This window comes from Populus nigra, chromosome 14 (assembly GCF_951802175.1).
Source record: "Populus nigra chromosome 14, ddPopNigr1.1, whole genome shotgun sequence".
NCBI lineage: Eukaryota > Viridiplantae > Streptophyta > Magnoliopsida > Malpighiales > Salicaceae > Populus > Populus nigra.
The window spans coordinates 10060006-10080681 of NC_084865.1; the positions used below are offsets into that span (position 1 = coordinate 10060006).

Consider the following 20676-nt stretch of genomic DNA (forward strand, 5'->3'; position numbering starts at 1 on the left):
ACATTATTTGGAAAACAGAGCACTTTGATTGGCTTCATATGGGGGGGACCAGGGCAAGTTTCTTGGCTCTAAAGGGATCTAATTCTAAATGGGGATCATCATGACTGACTTGAGTCCTGATCTGCAGCTAATATGGATGCTTGTAGTCTTTGAAGTCTCTGCTTTTCATGAATATTGTTATTTGAAGCTAATGGGTTGATACCTGTGTATGCTATTCCAGTCCAGTCCACTGACCATTTCTAGTATAATTGACTTCGAGTGCGGCTGCTCTAAAGTGCTTCGAGGAATGTTTTACAGGGGAAATACTTTGTTTCCTGTTCAAGACTTGTTAATTCCAACTTGGTTTCATTTCCACTAAAATATTTCTCTCTCTTTCTGCCCACCTGTGAATATGATTCAGCCTAGTTTTGGACGTTACTTTATTAGTGGCTGCTGCTTGCTTAAAGTGTAATTATCTCTCCCCCCCTCTCACAGGCAGTACTGAACTTACATGTTAAGTATATCACCCCCCCACGAGAATTCAAAAAACACGACGACTCTACTCATTGCGCTAACCTCCAATGGAGTCACAATCTCAAAAGAAGTCACTTGACAGGATCAGTTCGGTCCAAGAACCAGCATGCACCAATCCTTCATGTTTCTTTTGCACCATGAATGAACAAGACCCGTCTCTCAGAAAAGCCAAACTAGCTCGATGCTTCAAAGAAATGCCCCTGAGAGATGATCAAGAACATGTCTTGGTCCTACGTGGGATCTGGAACATTGCCATGACTCAACCTGATGATCCTGAGTTCCCATCCCTTGGCGTCTTTGAGTGCATGGGAAAACTGATCCAGATAGCCGTTAACGATAAGGAATGGCTTCTTAGAGATCAAAACATCTACATCCCATACTATGCAGCGCATATTATTGGTTCATACACCATGAACAAAGTTCAATTTGCCGAGAAAGCAGTTAAGTCGAATGTGGTTCTGCCTCTAATAGAACTTCTGAGAGGCAAAATCAGTTGGGTTGAGCAAAGAGTTGCGGTTCGATCACTAGGCCACTTGGCTAGCCATGCGAGAACCTTTGAAGCCATTGCCGAGCATGAAGTTGAAATCATAAAGTTGGCCATGGAAATAGCTTGCAATTGCATTAAAACCGTCTATAGAAGGTTTATTGGTGTTAAAGATAGCAAGAGAGTGAAGTACCATTCGGACCTGCTTACAACTGGGCTTGGAGACTTGGAGATAGAGAACAGAAAGGCTGAGGAATGGGCTAGTCAGTTACAGTGCTGGTCCTTGCATCTCTTAAACTGCTTTGCTTGCAAAGGAAGATCACTAAATCTTATCTGCAACAAACACTTCCTGAAGGAGTTGGGCGGCATGTGGGGTGGCTTGGCAAATTGCGCATCGCCTGGTGGGATAGGATGCATCAGAACTCTGTGCAACTTCAAGACTGGAAGAGAGAGTTTAGCGAATTCCAAAGAAGTGATAGAGATTTTATGCAATATCTCAAGATCTTCTGATGATTGGCAGTGTATGGCTATTGATTGTCTTCTCTTACTTCTAAAAGACACAGATACAAGATACATAGTCATAAACACCGCAGCTTTATCTCTGGCTGATTTGGTAGAGCTAAGAAGCCTTAATGAAAGAAAAAAAGTCGGAGAAGCAATAACACAGGCACTCTTACAGGATTACCATAAGATCAAATATGGTGACTTAAAGTTGAGTAGCCAAGATGCTGAGAGAGCATTAAAGGAGACATGGGATTTGATGGTAGAGAGAAGAAAGAGAGAGGAGCTAATGTCTGAAGAAGAGCTGAAAGAGCGAAAAAACTTGGTAGGCATGCTGAAACAGGAAGGAAACAAAAAGTTTTGGTCTGGCCACATTGAAAAAGCTGTTACCAGATACACAAAAGCCCTGGATTTGTGCCCATCAAAGATGAGAAAGGAGAGAATAGTTCTGTATAGTAATAGAGCCCAGGGTTATTTGCTGCTTAACAACCCTGAAGCTGTAATCAGTGACACAACTAGAGCCTTGTGCCTATCCACTACTGCGAATCCTCACAGGAAGAGCCTTTGGAGAAGGGCACAGGCTTATGATATGAAAGGGTTAGCTAAGGAGAGTTTGATGGACTGCTTGATGTTCATCCATGGACGCATGAAAGCTGAGAAAACCAAGAATGCCAAGATCCCATACTTCGCAGCACGTATGATTCACAAGCAAATGAATGCAACATGGCTTTTCGCAACTGTTGCCAAGTCGAAAGACAAATATGAAGCTGAAGTAGAAAAACCAAAAGTACTAGAGCATGGAGAGGACCAATGCCAAGTGACAGGGATCAAAGAGAGAAATGGTGAGTGGTAACCTTAATATTCTTAAAATGAAACTCTTTTTCTATTATCATTTCATATCTGTGGGTCTAATTGGATGTCCACTGTGCAAGAAGAATTTGCTCTCTGAGCCGCTTTTAATACTAACAGGATTAGATAGTTATTTAATCAAAATACTCATTGAGATTGCATTATTGATTGAATTATGTCCATAAAGCATAAACTAGCTCTGTTCTTTGCCAGATTCAGTTCCAGATGGATCGTTTATGGAAGGGGAACGGAGAAGTAGAAGCAAGCAAGGTAGGTCAAGGCAGAGAAAAGACGCTGCTGGCCATTGCTGCAGAATTGGCAGCTCAAGATGCAGTGAGATGTGTTGAACTACTGTGTAAATCCGAGAAATGAATTTGGAAGCTTCAAGGCAGATCAACGTCCTATCGTATGGCCATGCCCATAACAATAATAATAGAAACAGAGACATGGACTTGCTTATATTACTGTAACAAGCTAGAGCTACTATAAATTAAAAGCACTGTCATCTAGCCACTGCTCACGATTTCAAAGCTGTCTTCGTTGATACCTGAAGGCCATTTAAATTTTATACTTTTGTTGCCTTAGTTCTGTCTTAACCATTTCTCCACAACTTTTATCGAGCTGACTAACGGAAAACCTACCTTGAAATTTCCCCACAAAATACATTGATGCTTACGGATCATGACCTGTTATCTAATGAAGACCGTAATTCCCACTGGAAAATCTAACCAAAATCTTTTCTAATACCTAATCTAGATTTTGCATGTGGGATATCTTACCTAACTCACTAATTGTTCTTTACTGTTGAATATTGAGGAATTGGTTATTAATATTGTTCATCTCCCGTTAATAAAAGAGGGCTCTATCGTGCATTAACGTTAGCTGGCTCTATCGAGGATGTTGGGTGGGTGGGTGGGTGGGTGGGTACGTGCATTCACAGTGAGCCTTCCATTACGGACCAAGTTTAGTGACCTCATATGTACATTCTACCGGGGGGGAACAGAAAAAAAAGCGATGAAGAATCCTAAGCTTCACATACATAGACAAATCAATGCATCAAAAACAAACATTACATAAACCAAGAATAATATAAAATGAGCTACACCTTGTATTCAACTTTCCACATGGTTGTTATCTATATGGAAGGACAATATAGAGTGCAGGCGTTGGCACAGTTTCCGGCGGGAAGATGAAGCACACGACCAATGGATGTTAGCAGGTGCTCAAAACCAGCAAAGGAAAATGTCGATCAAATACAATCATTACCAAGCCAAATGAAACACAACGACAAGGCTAATGACATGTTGTTTATTTATCCTAATGAACAGACTTCTGCAAACATGAGCATTTATTTTTGAATATATGGAGATCTGCAACTGTTAAAGCTTTGCGACTATATTATTCTAAGATGTTGTACAACACATAATGCCTGCAAGATTGCTAAACTGGTGTGGTATGGAACGGAGGCATCTGTTGTCTAAATGGGCGAGATTCTGGTCCACATGAAGGGAGGACTCCATTCCAGGGAAGAGCAACACATCGCTTTCCTCACTGCATTGAGGTTGAAGTTGCATGGTCAGAACGCTTGTTAGAACCATTTGTATGCTCAGAAACAAGATGCTATTACGTTTTTTGAGTTTTGCAACGCATTAATAGTTACTCCTAGTTCTCATGGTAAAAATACCACACCATTTATAAGAATTATGGATCAACAATTCATAGGAGCTCAATCATGAATTACCCCTCAAACGTTTAATGTATCTAACTTACCTGCTCTGGATTCATAGCAGCTCAATCATCATGGGAGCTCAGAGCAGCAACTACAGATCCTGTTGTTGCCAAAGTCGATGCGACATCTGGATAATCTTTCCAAGATGTCGTAATCTTTAGAGAAGAATACAACCACCTCTTAACAGATTCTGCAAAGGAGTTAGGATCAAAATTCAGAATGGCTTCCCAGTCCACCTGTATACCCTTTGGGATTTTCCCTGTAAACTCCATATTTGCAGCAAGAAGTAATCCAAGCAGAACGGTAAACCCAACAACAGCAGAGCCTCTAGACAATGGCATAAAATTGTACCTAAAAAACATTCCAGAAATCATTACACAGAGCCTTAACTTATCCAAGATCAATTATTTCAACACAATTAACATAAATGTATCATACCAGTAATAAGTCATCCTTAGAATTGCATCTCTAACATTTTCAAGGACATCAAAATCAGTTGACCCATAAGTTTCACCGCAATAAGCATTGCACACAGCCTGCAAATCCAAACCCACTACTCAGTCTTAATAGAAAGAAAAAACATCAGCAGAAAATGCAGGTGGGTGTGTTAAATAGCAACACCATGAATCTGACACATGAGCAAAACTTCATGATATAACAATGAGCTACCAGTCTGCTTATGGGGGCTAGAGTCCAAGGAAAGAGCACAGATCCACTGAGGAAAGTAATTGCGATTTCACCAAGTTGTGGGTTCGTACAGTTACGTTGCTAATTTTAGGACCTTATCAAGTAGGGCATGTATAAACTCATGTACAGAATTTATTAAACTTGATCATCCATCAGGTCTAGCTCCAACCAGAAGAGTTACAATATCAAAAAATAGCCAGAATGGATGGTACAAAGGCTTGAAGTACAGTTACATTGACATCTCGGTGGTAAGAAGATCACTCCCAAGTCAAACCCAAATCTTGAAGTCCTCCTTTGTCACTCAACCACTAAAGCATCCACTATAATTGTCAATTAAGCACACGAAGTTCTCACAGCTACCTTGTGATAAACACCACGGGTAGATAAGAACCTAAAGGGAAACAGACATAGCTTCTTCTACTCCATTTTTAAATGGCTAGCACATCTTCTGTTTCTATTTGGAATCAATTGAAATAGCATAAGCTCAGTTAGAACATCAGAAATGACACACTGAAGGACCATTTTTAAAAAATACAGATGAGCTAATCAGAACAGAAAAAAAATTAATAGAGAAACAAAAGCATGATAGTAAACATGCCAAGAGTTTTGGTCTACTATTTTGAGGACTTGGTTGACTTACTTCCCATGCCATTGTCATTTCTGCATCAAAGTCATCCCATCTAGATGGCATACAAGGTGTTCTGATTGCAAAGTCAAATCCACCTTCACCCCTGAAAGAATCATTTAATATTTCCACACAAAAAAAAAAGAATTAGAAGAGTGTATATTATCAAATAAAAGAAGAAAGAAACAACGAGTAGCAGCAGCAGCAGCAGCAGCAGCAGCAGCAGCAGCAGCAGCAATAATAAAGGTATTTACATCTTCACTAGAGTAATCCTCGTGCCCTCAAGTTGCTTCCTGAAATGATTGTGAAAAGCCAAGAACAATGTTAATGAAAGAAACTTTATATGCTCACTGCATTGCACTTTAAATTAAAAAGATAATTACTCTTCAAATGCTGTGCTGCTGCACAATGTAGCCAACCAGAAGTCCTCACCAACTACGTTGTATAGATCAGAACAGTTTTTTGCATCTATAATCTGCACATGGCATCTCAACATTAGCCTTGTGCATAAACCATTCTTTTTTCTTAACCAATACCCAACAACATCAATTGAGACACAATATTTGATCAACTGGAATGCCTTATCAAAATGTAATAATGAATTAATAAATTATGGATGTTATTCATTTCATAGGCTTTTAAACAGTACAGCCATTCAAAATAAAGAAGAAGATGATGACAAAGACGAAGACTTTCAAACAGTAACAATCAAGCAAGAGCCGATCAACACCTGAATTGTTGTCTTTCAGGTACTAGTTGACCTCTTTCATAGCTTACTATTTAATTAGCTTTCACTTGTACATTTTAGATGATTCACATTACAAAAAAATTATACACACAACATCCTATTTTGAGCATCATGTCATGGAAAGAAAAAAATGGAGGGAGATCATCATGGAAAGAAAAAAATGGAGGGAGATCATCTATGGAAACAGAGTTGAAATGCTCACAGCTTGAATTTTATCTTTGGGCAAATCAATGATGTTGTCTGACTTGTTGTGCACAAAGAGTTTATCCTTCATGATTGTTTTTGCAACATCAAATGTTCTGCAGTGTCAACCAGTAGTGAGCATTTATAGAGACAATATTGATCTAAAAGAAATCAGAACCAGGTATCACCTTTCATAATTTTGATAGTAGCGAATAACTTTCGCTTGTCCAAGAATCATTGGTGTGTGAGACCCAAATCCAGAATTGAATTCCTCACTGAATTGCAAGGATACCAAATTAACACGAAAACAAACAATGGGAGAAAGGAAGAGCATATTAAACCATTCATCTGAAACTTTCAAAAACATAAAACAAAAGTAGAAATTTTTTTCTGAATTGTTTGGATTCAGCATCACATGAATAACTATAGCAACTCAACAAAGGTGAGATCTACATATGGAGTCGACTAGGAGCAGAAAGTGCAGGTTTGAATGGGAACTCACAAGCGAATAAGGTAAGAGATAGTAAAGGAGTTGTCTTGATTTGACAGTACTGCTTTTGCTTGAGTTTAATGTTTTATGAGGAATAAAAATGATGGGTTTTATGAGGAATAAAAATGATGGCGATGTTTCACATTAAAAAGAAAAAAATAACCAAAAATAGTTTAAACCATAGTTTTCAGTCATTCTATTCCAAACAAAGTAACAAGGCAGCAATGAAAATCACACAACTGGTAAATAGCACTGTTACAAAACGTATGACAATCCCAACAGATTTTACTCAATTTGGTAGATGAAGAGGATACCTTAGCTTGTTAACCCAAACAACTGGGTCACAAGGTTCAGATATCTGCCTCCATTTGACAGCCATCGAGTAAACATCTTTCCATGACATTGTAGAACGGCCAGATGATCTATCTTCAAGAACGCCATATGAGGTTGTCGTTTCAGAGGGACTACTGGTACTACAACCTGCCCCACCTCTATTCTGGCTGGGTATGTTGACTCTTCTCCGGACACGTTTACCATATTTTGATGTGCTTTTATTAGAATGCTTCCATTCATTTTGTAAAGAACGCCATGCTTTTGCAACCTTTTGTGCAATTTCAATAATGGCTAATCCTGCCATACGATGCTGACATGTAACAGAAAATGAATCTATTAATATACTCAAATTCTTTGACAATTGACAGGAAATAAAAAAATAAATCTACTTCTTGAAAGAGAATTAAAAAATTGTGTTGAACCCTGATAAGACTATTAGCAGGCCCCTTCAGATAAGTGAGAAATTCTCTAGAAATGACCGGATCATTTATTAGAATGTGAACACCAGAAATCTGGATAGTGCTTCGCAAGTGTAGTTTGAAATGACAAGGCTAACAAGATTGTCTGACACATCACTTAGGAACATATGGAGACAATTTTAACTGAAACAGCTGCAGGAAACTCTGATACACTAGCAGAAGTAGATCAGAAATACTTAATGTTCACATCCGTAAAATCTCCAATAAAATTGCAATTATTTAAAGTCCTAAATCCATTTCAAATGGTCTATATTTCTGACAATGAGTCGATTTTTTTGGCTTAAATGTTTCCCTTGTGGAATAAGAACATTAGCTAAGAATTAACAGTCATTAACCGTTTAAATGCCATAACAATGTCTGTTCTATCTGTTTTGTCTGCCAACCTAACACTCAGAATAAGGATTTTCTAGCTCCATACTGTAAGATGAAATACAAAACAGAGCACCCTGCAAAAAAATAATGATTAGAGAAGAACACATCTCAATGGTTTTATAATCTTCAATTTGAACCAAAGAGATGAAAATAAAACAATACACAATTCACAAGCATTACAAAAACTACAAGTGTTATCAGAGGTGAAATTCATTCTTTCTTTCAAGTAACTAACTTGATCACATCAATTCTTAGTTTAGCATCCAAATTAGTCAGTTTGACCACAAGAACTAGTGCAACATGATATCATCTTGTTTCAATTTCAAAACTACATGGAAAAAACATTAAAATAATATGGAAACTTCACATATAACAATCATTCTGGATACAAGAAAGATGCAAAATGATTTTACATGGACAAATACTGAGAACATAAAAAGAAAATGAAGAAACCATAGAAACACTATAAGAAAAAGATTAATTTAAATATGTTTGCAAAATCAGTTACCTGTCGTCTATTGGATAAGAAGCCGTAACAATCATATTGAATCTTCTGGCCAATCGAATCTGCAGCTGCCAATAGAGCAATCTTCTGCTTTGTTGTGGCAAAATCTTGCTTTCTAAGTTTACCCTTTTTCAGAGAATCCCGCAGAGGAGGTTGTCTATAAACTTTTTCACACACATTCTTAGGGTGCAATCTTTTGCACCAGTACTCCTGAAAATTCCATCATGATATAACTCAATGTAAATATGGGCATGAAGAACACGCCTAAAAGAAAGTTATTTCAATTATAAAGCACTTTTGCTTCATCAGAATAGTCCATGAAAGCATTGAGAGATTTTAATGTAAACAAGCCAGTTGGTACTTGTCTAAATTGCACTGAGGAAGTGTTTTGCTATTTCTTTCCAATTTTATCAAGGCTGTTGGAATTCAGACCAAAGTGCTTTTCCAATTAAGTTAATAACATGCAAGTTGATGGATGAATAGTAAATCACACAATATGATAATATATCTGAAAGAAAAGTCTAAAACGCTATAGTGAGCTCTCAAAACAAAATATTCATGGAGTTCACAAGCATGTACACAATAAAATAAAATACCAAAAAAAAAAAACCCTAAAATTAAGGCATGAGATGTAAAGCAGTAATAGCAAAGAGTATGAGATTGTGGAATAAGTAAATTTCTCAATAACTATCACCTTAAACAGAGGATCGATATCTCCATCAATGTCAAACCAGCAAAACTCGCTGTTGATTTTTGAAGCTGTGTACAAAGCAATTTCTTTCTGCAAAATAAAAGAGTTTAATTTAGAACCTTCTTCAAAAATTAGGGTCAGTTATACACTTCCTTGGGTTTAAATGTGATAACTACCCGATTGGTTTATTAAATAGTAAGGGGCTGTATCCAATGCCTCAGTAAAAGCAAAGGCATTGCAAATTCGTAATAAACCATGTCCCTCTAAATTACATGTGGATTGACTACCTTATGATATCAGTTGAAAAAACAAATGGCGCTTAAAACATAAAGCTTTCAGTTAAAATAAAAAAGGAAATAAGTGGCTAAATAAAATGTTGCAGTTATGATACTTCTTTGTAATGTTTCAAAATTCATAGAAAAGAACACCTAATATTCTTTAAAAGGCATTGCTGCTGGAATGCGAAAGAAGGCACAGTAGAGGCCACCTGTATTCTGCATATTCAACTCACGAGCGAAACAATTGTACTATGAAAAAGGGAAGTAAGAACATCTTATTCAACATGGTGACCAGGTAATTCAAATCATATGCTGAAACAATGTCCAAAATAAGTTTCAAAACTTAAAATGTTTATATTACATATAGGGGGTGCTAACTTGTGCACCCCTTGTGCCTATTTTTCCCAGACTTAAATTACCCTTAGAATTAGAGGGTTTTACGGATATATGTCAAACTAACAAAAACCTTCATCTCACTTATTCTCCCTTCACATCTTTTCTTTCTTCACTGCAGTTTTTGAACTAATCAAACAAACAGAAAGGCCTTTCATGATCAATTTATAAGAGATAATTGAATTCACTTACCACTTCAATTTTTTAATCAACCAATAGGAACCCACATGCCAATCTTTACGCAATTAAATAACGAAGACTTTGAAAATTGAAAAAACTGTGTACACTACAGGGTTGAACTTCTATTCTTTTGAAAGTCAAGTTTGAACCTTTTCCTGTCTTCTAGTATGACACAAGTTTTAAATGCATCAAGATTTTAAATATAATCTAATCATTATATTGTGAGCAAACAATCAGATAGCAATTCAAAATATATATATATTTCTTCCATATCAAAAGCAAGTGATTTCAGTAACAAAAATCATCATAGATTTCTCCAAACTTTAAAGATGTGAAAATTTTTTGTTCAGCAATCAAAGCATAGAAAACATGAGCTAAGGGGAGAGAACCATGCTTTGATAGGAGAGAGTTGAAGGGTTTTCCTTATTTTCACTGATTTGACATTTAAAAGCTCAAAAACTCTATATTTAGGGGTAATTTAAATTCAATAAAAGTGGCACAAGGCCAACTTGCTCAAGGATTGTGCAAGTTAGCAACCCTGCACATATAATCATATACAGTGCAAATGGTGGTTATGGCTACCAGTTGCATTCTTGAATACCTGGAATAATTTAAATATTCAAAAGAAGAGCACTACAGGGCACATGTCTAACAAGTAACAAGCTATACTATTAAGTCAAACCCTACCTGATAGAAGGCCAAGCATTGGAGCACAAACTTCTCCATTGAGTCTAGTTCCAAATCAAGTGTAGCATCATAATCTTTAACCTGTTACCATCAAATAAATGTTATGAAAACTGATGGAAAAAATGGTTGTAGAGATTTAACATGTTATTGAGACTGACCAAGATTTCAGTCAATTCCCAAGTGTAGATGGTGAGTACAAAAAATAAAGGGGGTCTGTACTCTGTAATAAAAGACTTATAAACAAAATATAAAGTTGAATGCTCATTTTCTTTTAGTAGCTTCACATATCTTCATTTTAGTTGTTCAGATGTCGGCTTGCATTCTAACTAAATCAAATATAAATTGAGCTTCGAGAAAAAAGTTTAAAATATCAAACTACAAATAGATAATTCAGAATATTAAAAAAATTATCCACAAACAAGATGTATTATAGAAGTAGTGTAATATATGCTAAACAAAAGTAAAAGGAGAACATATTCACAGTTTCTAATGGATTGGATAAAAAATTTCCAAAAGACAAATGTATGTGAATTGATACTGTTGAATTATATTGAAAAAAATGTCCTAAAAGATTTGAAGAAAAAAAATACAAGTTATGAATTTGAATATAACCCACAAATTAAAGTCGATTGCTTGTAGAAACATTAAATAAATAAACAAATGCTGTTCAAGAACTTGTAATCTAAGGGGGTCAACTCTGTTATGGGAAATGAGAACAAATGGAAGAAAAACAAAAAATCATTACCGCCTCTCCATATTCTCCGATAGCGTGATAGCAAGATGCTCGTAAATATAAGCTCTCTATGTTTGCATTTTCAATGCTCAGCCCAATTGATAAATCCTTGATGGCTTTCCTGCAACAATCAAAAGTCAATTTGCTTGGTGAGAAAACACCAACACTGATGATGAAACAATTCTAAATGCACACGTGCATACTCAAAAGCCCGCTATGTAAGTTGTTCATACTCAAAAGCATAAGATTCATAAAACAGGGACTTTCAAAGACTCTCCACATTTTGATGCATTATAAACCTTGTAAGTTTCTTCAAATTCTTTAATTCCAATGCTTATGGTAGACATTCAAGAAATTAGATGTTATGAAGAATTGATAGCCTTTGTGTTATGGTCTGAGAGGAAAAAAGGAGAAACAGAGTTTAGAATGCATGAAAAGAATACAATGAAGCAATGTCAAAGTATCCCATTAAGGCTTGGCAAATGATTACCACAATCCAAAACCCAACTCTTAGTCGCATCTCAATTTTATAACACTAAAGGAAGCTCTACAAATTCCTATACAAAATTCATGCTAAAATGAGGGACCATCAACCAGAAGTGCAATTCAACAGATAAAACTAGAAAAGAAACAAAAAAGGCTAAATCAGTTAACATTGCATCAGAAGTAACTGCTTGGTGTTGTAAGATTTGATTTCTCTTTAGAATGGCTTATTGCTGACAAACATGAAGACGTTTCACTATACAAAATGCAGCACTCAGACAGGACATACAAAATGGATGTTCTTCAAGCATAAGAACACAAATGAATGGAAATGCTTTGCCGTACACTTATTTTGTCGTTTTTGGGCATCAAAATCATGGATCCACACATAAAATGGGAATGCTGAGGCAGTCAAATAACAATATCAGGAGAAAAGAAAAAACCAAATGCATCAGTAGCTATGTAATCAGATGATGAAGTTATTATTAGATCATCACCCTGGAACTAGGACAGAAGACCAAGTTATTATTTGACATTACAGTTTTTATTGTCATGTAGCAAACGGTAACATCATGTTAAGCAAATCCACAAAGAACTGTGAACAACCCTCTCATTTTATTATTACAGTAAATTATTCTTCCCAATTTCTCATAGCATCATCAATGGATTGGTCCCAAGGATAACAAAAGTCAATTGTGAGAACCACTTCTCAACTAAATAAAAACTCAAATCATTCACAGAGCATCAATTATTTGGTATAAAATACCTGTGTTCACCCATTCCATAAAGCAGCAGCCCACGCAAATGATATGCTTTTGCAAACCTATTGAAAGCAGTAACAGTAACAATCATAATTCAAAAAAGCTTATAAATGGATCGGAAGAACCAGATACCAGAAGGTAAGCATACTCATCCAGAAGAGGAACAGAATGGAACAGACATGACAGTTACCTTGAGTTAATTTGGAGAACTTGATTGATGCAGTCTAAAGCTTTTGTTGAGTTTGCCATATCTTGATAGAACTGCCAAAAATACAATTGAAATACAAACATGTACAGAACTGCTTCACACAAAACTAGCAATGCAGCTTTTTTCTTTATAATTTTAACACTAAGTAAAATGGTGGGAGCTACCTGGTGCAGCATAGTTCTATAGTGCTCTGAAGACACAATGAATCATGACTATTTCCAACCTCTAGTGAGGATAGCATGAACAGACTTTAAATAATGCAATTTAAATTCCTAAAGTTGCGGGTTAAATTTTAATCCTTGTGCTTTTAAAACCAACACCATATTCCCTATAAAGCATAATTAACAAGGAATGAAGTTACAAAGCCACTAAAGCCTTACCTTGTAAATAAAATGACAAGAGACTATTTTGTTAGTTCTAAAAAACACAGGAATCAATGTTCAATTATACCCAAGGCTATCAAAATCACATTTTGGATTGTACGATTCTCAAGTTTTACATTTCAAAATTGACCTATGATTTAACTCTAGAAAATCCTACTAGAATGAGATCAGTAATTGAAACGTCAAGCTCTTTAAAATCACGAGTTTACCCACATCTTTAAGGAGTTGAAAATTGAAAGGGATTAGGAGTTTTTGATACAGTGACAAAACTAACCCTCCTCTCATGCCTGCCTCCTTTTACTATTATTTACTGAATCTATAGTTGTCACTTACACTCTCTTTACCTACTCTCTTATCTCCTTCATCCCATTTCCATTTTCTGTGTTCTAATGGAGTTTGATCACTATTTTCAATCATCCTCTGACTAATTTTCTTCTGACATGTGTGACTTACAACTAAGAAGAAGAAGGATGAGAACAATTGAGCAAGAAGAGTGATTGATAAAGTATAGGAAAACAAACTAGAATCACTCTTAGAAGATTTCAGGCACTTTAATGGAGTAAAGATGGAAAACAGAAAAATAGAGAAGATAAGAAAGAAACTACATGGTTTAATAATGTTGTTGTGTTGGATATTTGACCAAATGATTGCAAAGTTTTCTGCACGGAAGAAAAGTCCTTTCAAGTGCTTGATTTGAACATGGCCCAAATCAAGTCTTTATTTGACGGCCTGGATCGATAACTTCTTTTATACAAGTGTGTTTTATTAACTTGGTAATTTATGTGGCTTAATGACAAGGATATTTGAATTTAGTAGTTTCAATCTTCATAAAAAACAATAGATTAAAAGTGTGGACATAAAATCAAGATGGGATGGGATGGGATGGGATGGGATAAGTGAAGGACGGTGGAGCACTTTTTTACTTATTCTGGTTGTATTTGTAGTTATAAAACATAATTTTAGTAGTTTATAATAACTTCTGATTTTACAATTTGATTTTTCAAACCCCCTGCTGATCCTAGTTTTTTTTTTTTTTTTAAATGATTTTAACAACCTTGAGTGCACCAAGCTCTCAGACTTTGAATCAATTAACTAAAAATTTTAGTCTTTACAGGTGTTTCATTCAGATTTAAATGCCACAGGAAACCCACAAAGAATAAGAAGCTGAACCCAGTTGTATATAGATGTTGAGCAAGTTCAGTACGAAATAAGTTTACCATCAAGACAGATATAGTAAGATATGAAGTATGTTAACAAACTTGCCTTGTGTCTTGAAGAAGCAATAAGTAGATATTTTAAAAAACAAAACAAACAAAAAAAAAAAGAAAAGGAATCATCACATCAAAGACTGATAGCACAATCTGTATGTGTATGTGCTTGAAATTGAAAATAACCTAGTGACTCTATTATCAACTACTAATTTTCCATTCCCAAATTCCTTGCATTTTCTTTTTATGCTCATTCATCTCCATTCTACCTTGCTATCTCACTAATACCTCGATCAAACATAAATTTTCAACTGTTTGGTAACTTGAGTCTCTCCATCCCCCATCTTTCTCTCATCTCTGCATCCATAAAAGTCTAATTTATTGTTTTACTCCCCTCTATTTTGTTCACACAATCACTATCCACATATGCATCATCAAAGCAATTTCTTAATCTTGTGTTCTACAACATCTTCTGTTATGTTGTATCAATTCAAAGAAAATGCAATTTAACATAAATAATTTTATGTTAATGAAAAATGTGTAGATTCAGAATATTGGAAACATGCTTTGTACAAGCCTGCCAATTGTAAAGAGACTTTCTCATCAGCCCGATTCCATGATGGTCTGTGTCTTATTGCCAGTTAATGCTTGCATGCATTGACATTAGAAATACAACAATAACTATCATGACGATCCGTAGTTAAGAAATCAACTAAACTGTGCCCCTCATATAAGAGATAATAGTATCTCATAGATACCTGGGTTAGATGAGCCCATGCCTCAAGAAAATTGCGATCAAGTTGGATTGCCTTTAGATGTGCCTCCTCTGCCTTTTTATATTCTCCAATTGAAGATAATGCCAAACCCTATTAAAGTCAAACATGCAGTCAGTGCATGATCATCAATAGAATCTATAATATAACTCAAGTGTAGAATCAGCATAGTTTCATATGATCGGTACTGACTAAATATGTGTAGGCAGACATGTTATCCATATCAAGCTTCACACATGCAGAAAGGTCTTCAACAGCAGCATCAAAATCCTTAAACTTGTAACTAACAATTCCTGCATTATTAGCAATTCTGTTTCATTGCAAAACTTCATTGAAAAAAAGAGAGACCTCTGTTACAGTATCAAGAAGCATGTTGATTAGAAGTTAGAACTCAACTCATATCAGAAAGTCTGCCAATGTTCCACTTGTGATATCAAGATGTTAACAGTGAATTATATTAAGATTTAACAATAAAGACCACTACTTTTAATCCTGAAAAACTACAGGAGGGTGCAGATTACACTCAGTTATGGATCCTTCCAATACAATAGTCCAAAGAAGTAGAAGTGAAAGGAGCAGCACTTGCTGCATCTGATTGAGAAGATTACCAAAACATTCGAGTCCAAGAAAAGATCTAGATTCAAGAAGTTACCTCTTTCATGCAAGATATCTGCAGAGTTTGGCTCAAACTCCAATGCCTTAGTCAAGTCGTTAATGGCCTAGTATTAATAGACAATATGATTATGTCACAAATGTGATTCGGTAGGAGCTTATCACAAGCTCCTAGGGCTTGCAGTCATTAGGAACAACTTCATAATAACTAATAACTGGCACTAACAATTATGGTTTTATATTGATAAATTATAAATATGAAACATATAAAAATGTTTTAGATGTACTGTCCAGTTTGTTTGATGCCTTTTTTTCACTCCATGAGTATACAATATCGCTCCACATGCAAATAAAAGTTTCTGTGCAGAGTGGAAGAAAGCAGTTTATTTTTAAGAAAACCGAATAATTTTTATGGGAAACTTAATAAGCTTGTTTGCGTGGTCATTTAAAAAACCAAAAACAAAGATTAGAAACATATGGACAAAGGGAATAAAGACAAGCTCTTTTATACATTAAAAGACACTGACATTTCAAACATTTCTTCTTTCTTTTTTCTCCCTCTTTTTTTTTTTTTTTTTGCATAAGAAGTTTAAAATGATCTCACTGACCTCTGCAGATTCCCCTAAGGCAGCTCGAGCCTGCCCTCTCCGCTTCCATGCCTCACCAGCTGATGGGTTTGATTCTATAGCCTAAGTCATAAATCATATAGCCAGTTATAAATCAGAGCTAGAATTTTTTCATATGCCTGCAGAGCACTGAAACTTGATACCTTTGAAAAATCAGCAATAGCAGATCCTAGTTCTCTTTTGAATGCACGTGCTGTCCCTCTTCCTATAAGTGCCTCAGGATAAGTGGGGTCCTCTTTCAGTATCTGAGTATAAAATGTGCCAAAGAAATCACAAAAGGTTCATACAAATTTCAAAAATGGCCCCAAAGTACGAGGATTAGTTCCAACCTTTCCACACCCACCTACTCTTTGAAAACAGAAAAAGGGACCATGAAGATAAATTCCCAGATGACAGAAAATTATCAAATTGATGCATGCACTCATGCCAAAACAAATTACCTGGTCAAAAATAGATATGGCAGTAGCATATTTTCCTTCATTAACCTGCAAGGGGAGTAGATTACAGCTTTTAAACAAGATAAAAGAATGAAAATATCAAGAACATGATGTAGGCACCAACTGTACATTTTAGGAAAATAAGAACATGAAAATGTAACAAGTACCTGTGCTATACCCCTTGACAGTCGAAAATCTACACTTATGGACTTGGTCTTTGAAATCCTAGTAACACATAATTTTTTATTTCCTTTGGTTTCATCAGTTACTTCATTATGCATGTTCACTTTATTACTTGACTTGCTCAGAATTTCACTTGTATCTCCTAAGTTGCCAGGTATCATAGATAACCTACTGGATAGTTCTGATGCATTGCTTACACCACTACAAGATTCAGAAACATGATTTGGCAAATCAAGAATATCATGATTATCATTCACTAGGATACCAGGCTTTTGATTTCCTTCAGCTTTATCACTTAGCCCATTATCCATGTCAAAATTATACCCAGATTTACAGCAGATCTCAGGAGCATCCCTTAGCTCACTGCACAACTCAGATTTATCACTCGCTTTACTGGGATTTTTACTGGTTTCACTAGATTTTTCATTGGTATGACATCCTGATTCAGGAACAAGCTTAAGTGACCTTCCAACTTCATCACTTATCCCCTTGTGTATCTCAAAATTATCTCCAGACTTGCTATGGATCCCCAGTACATTCCTTGACCCACTGCATAAATTAGAGATGTCACTCAATTTATTTTGGTGCTTAGAAGTTTCATCTGATTTGCTATGTGGTTGAGATTCAGATGCATACATAGACAATCTAGATTCAACGACATGGGTTTCACAACCAGCACTCCTGTCTTGTTTTGCAAACTTCAAGAGCTCCTCCAGTTCTAGCAACTGCTTTAGATCTGCAGATTGATGCAGAGCATGTTCATAGCCTTGTTCCCACACCAAAAGAGCATCATCTTTCCTTCCTAGGGATGAAAATGCACGACCTAGATGACAATGAGCAGGAGGCTAGCATCAGAATAGAACACATGAGCCCAATGCATAATATTTTCTCAATTAAATTTGGTAGAGTCACAAAACCAATTTATATCACTTTCTATCATTCTTCGAAGATAATAAGGTAAGACAATCCAATTTATTCTCGCATGGATCAGAAGTTACACACTTACACCAAACAACCAAACAAGGATGTGATAACAAAATGATGATTTCCTTGTTCAAACAGGCAAGCAAAGTTTTTAACTTTTGATTAATTTACATATCTGAAAGAGAAGCAGGAGAATGTGAGAGAAAAAAGAGAATCTACATTCCAAATTATATTATTCTTTGAAGACGGTACATGATGTTCATACACCTGCTTGTCATCCACTCTTTATTTTCTATCTGATAAATGCTAATTATACACCTATTTTCTTCCACAATAATGAACCAATTGTCATTCTGGTGTTTTCACTCAGAATTTGGAAAGCCATTACCACTTCCATAGCCCACTAATTTTTTCGTTAACTAAATTCAAATTTTGTTTTCACATTAAACTGTTCATGACATAATTTTATAGCAACTCCTACACCACTCAGCCAGAAATCCACAAACCTGATGAATAAAGACACTAAAAAGCATTACCAATTCAGAGAGACAGAGAAGACAACATTATAAACCAATTATTTGCATATCTAACAAGCAAGCAACACCAGTTATCACTGTTTTTCTCCCTTCAAAAACGCAGAATCAAAATTCTTTTCCGGTAATAAAAATCAATCATGCAAGCAGATAATTGGATTCCTTAATATAAAATTGATAAAAGAAAAATAAGACGCAATAATTGCTTCAGCAATCTCATGCAATCTAATCTAATCTAAACAAGAGAGAAAGAGAGGGAGGGAGAAGAGAATTAGAGCACCTTTGAGAATATAAGCTTGAAGAAGCGTAGGGTCTAGCTGGAGCGCTCTATCACAGTCCTTAATCACATGCTTGTGTAGCTCTAATTGACTGTAACAAAACGCTCTATTGCTGTATCCAAACAAAAAAAAATCAAATTCACGTTTACAATTACCAAATCGATCAAAGAAAATTGAAGATCAATCAAATTGAACAGACGGACCAGATATCTTGAATAGCGCAAGACTGAACAAGGAGCGAGTCAAGAACTCGAATTGCTTTCGACCAGTCTCGAGAGCTACAGAGTTTAGCGAGCTCAACTCGCTCGGAGATTGCTGAGGCCATCGAAAAATCGGTGGCGCTGAGTTCGTCGGTGTTGTTTGGTTTTTTGCGACGGCGAAAACGATTATTGTCAGTGAAAAAGAGAGGGTGGAGGGGGGGTAAAATGGGAAACAAGAAAGTGGGGAGGGGGGTTAGAAATAAGACGGCGAAATGTGGAAGAAGGAAAGGTGAGGTGGTGGTGGAGAAACGAGCGTGGAGGATGCGGGATTTACACGTGTGGACAATAATTGCTTGAATCTGATTGGTTGGTTTTTTTTTTAATCTTCGCTCTGGCTGGGTTCATTCACTGTTCTTGGGTTTTGGTGTTGCTGTCTTGCTGTGCTCTGCCCGTTTAGAAGTGCCGAATTTTTATTTTTTTTTAATATTTTCCTGAAAGTATTTTTAAAAAAAAGATATATATTAAATTTTTTTTTATTTTCATATTAAAATATAAAAAAATATTAATTTCATATATTTTTAGCACAAATATATTTTTACAAGCCTTGTACTTCCTTTTTTTGGCCATTTAAGAACCTCCTCCGCTTAAGTTTTTCGTTGGCTTACGTCAAAAAAACCAATGGCATACTGACAGGTGTCAATCTAAGTCACATCCAAACTATTGAAATTCAAGAAAAGGCATAGCAAAAAAGGGCACGGATTTGCCTGCCTATGGCGTCCATTTTAGTTGAACTAGGGTTTTTCAGGAATGAGTTTTAATTTGTTTTTTTTTTTGTAAAAATTAAAAAAATTAATATTTTTAAATATTTTTAAATTATTTTAATGTGTTAATATTAAAAATAAATTTTAAAAATTAAAAAAATATTATTTTAATTTTTTTCAAAGAAAAAACACTTGAAAAGGTAATTTTTACCATTTCTTCTTACATAAATGAACTTCTGATTGTGGTATCTAATATATGAATCTTATGTTTCAACTCCGGACTTGAATTTTTAGCAATTTAGACTTCATTTATGGTTTTTTTTAATGTGCAAGATTCGATTAAATGAATAACCCATTTATCCAAACCATATTGATTTACTTTAACTGTATCCATTATCCATTAGATCCTTTTGCCATATAATTCATTAAATACTTCCGGACTCTCCTATTACATAAAGTTTACAGTCATCTTTTTATATAAAGATATTCCAAGTTTTACTTGAAGTGGGAAAATTTACATCACCCTGGTGATTTCTAATATGTTTATGTTTTTAAATTTTTAAGTTTTGGGATTTTTTATTTCAAAATCAATTTATATGTTGACTAGATTCACACGTGCCATAATACCGTAAAAATACTTTTACCGCGCACTACAATAATTAGTTATTAAACTAGATTTTTAGTTCACTGGCGCAAGTGGTTTAATTTTTTTTTTTAATCATGAAAATAATAATATAAAGATGTTATTAATATAAAATAATTAACAATGAATTAGAAATTTGATACATAATGGACAATATCCTTTTTAAACACTAAGATGGTAACATATCATATGACACTATTTTT

At 35.4% G+C, this 20676-nt stretch overlaps 2 protein-coding genes across 3 annotated transcripts; one reads left to right on the plus strand and one right to left on the minus strand.

Moving 5' to 3' along the window:
• The first annotated feature begins 200 nt into the window (after positions 1–200).
• On the plus strand, positions 201–2931 carry LOC133672921 (uncharacterized). The gene is made up of 2 exons (XM_062093497.1): positions 201–2340; positions 2561–2931. Exons 1-2 carry the CDS (start codon positions 561–563, stop codon positions 2692–2694), a joined length of 1914 nt encoding a protein of 637 aa, XP_061949481.1. The 5' UTR covers positions 201–560; the 3' UTR covers positions 2695–2931.
• A 468-nt stretch (positions 2932–3399) lies between these two features.
• Positions 3400–19490, minus strand: LOC133672257 (suppressor of RPS4-RLD 1). 2 transcript variants are annotated; one of them, XM_062092625.1, is made up of 25 exons: positions 19073–19489; positions 18872–18981; positions 17771–17957; positions 17119–17683; positions 16955–16999; positions 16658–16759; positions 16497–16577; positions 15929–15995; positions 15469–15569; positions 15262–15369; positions 12895–12965; positions 12710–12766; positions 11473–11581; positions 10728–10808; positions 9193–9279; positions 8502–8708; positions 7124–7452; positions 6508–6594; positions 6339–6435; positions 5772–5863; positions 5643–5681; positions 5404–5494; positions 4515–4612; positions 4118–4427; positions 3400–3898 (listed from the first exon to the last, which is right to left on the minus strand). In XM_062092625.1, the coding sequence occupies exons 1-24, from the start codon at positions 19192–19194 to the stop codon at positions 4139–4141; spliced, it is 3222 nt and encodes a 1073-aa protein (XP_061948609.1). In that variant the 5' UTR covers positions 19195–19489; the 3' UTR covers positions 3400–3898; positions 4118–4138. The 2 variants fall into 2 exon arrangements, with proteins under 2 accessions (XP_061948609.1, XP_061948608.1); XM_062092624.1 differs by having other exon boundaries at positions 17119–17957; positions 19073–19490.
• Positions 19491–20676: the final 1186 nt, after the last annotated feature.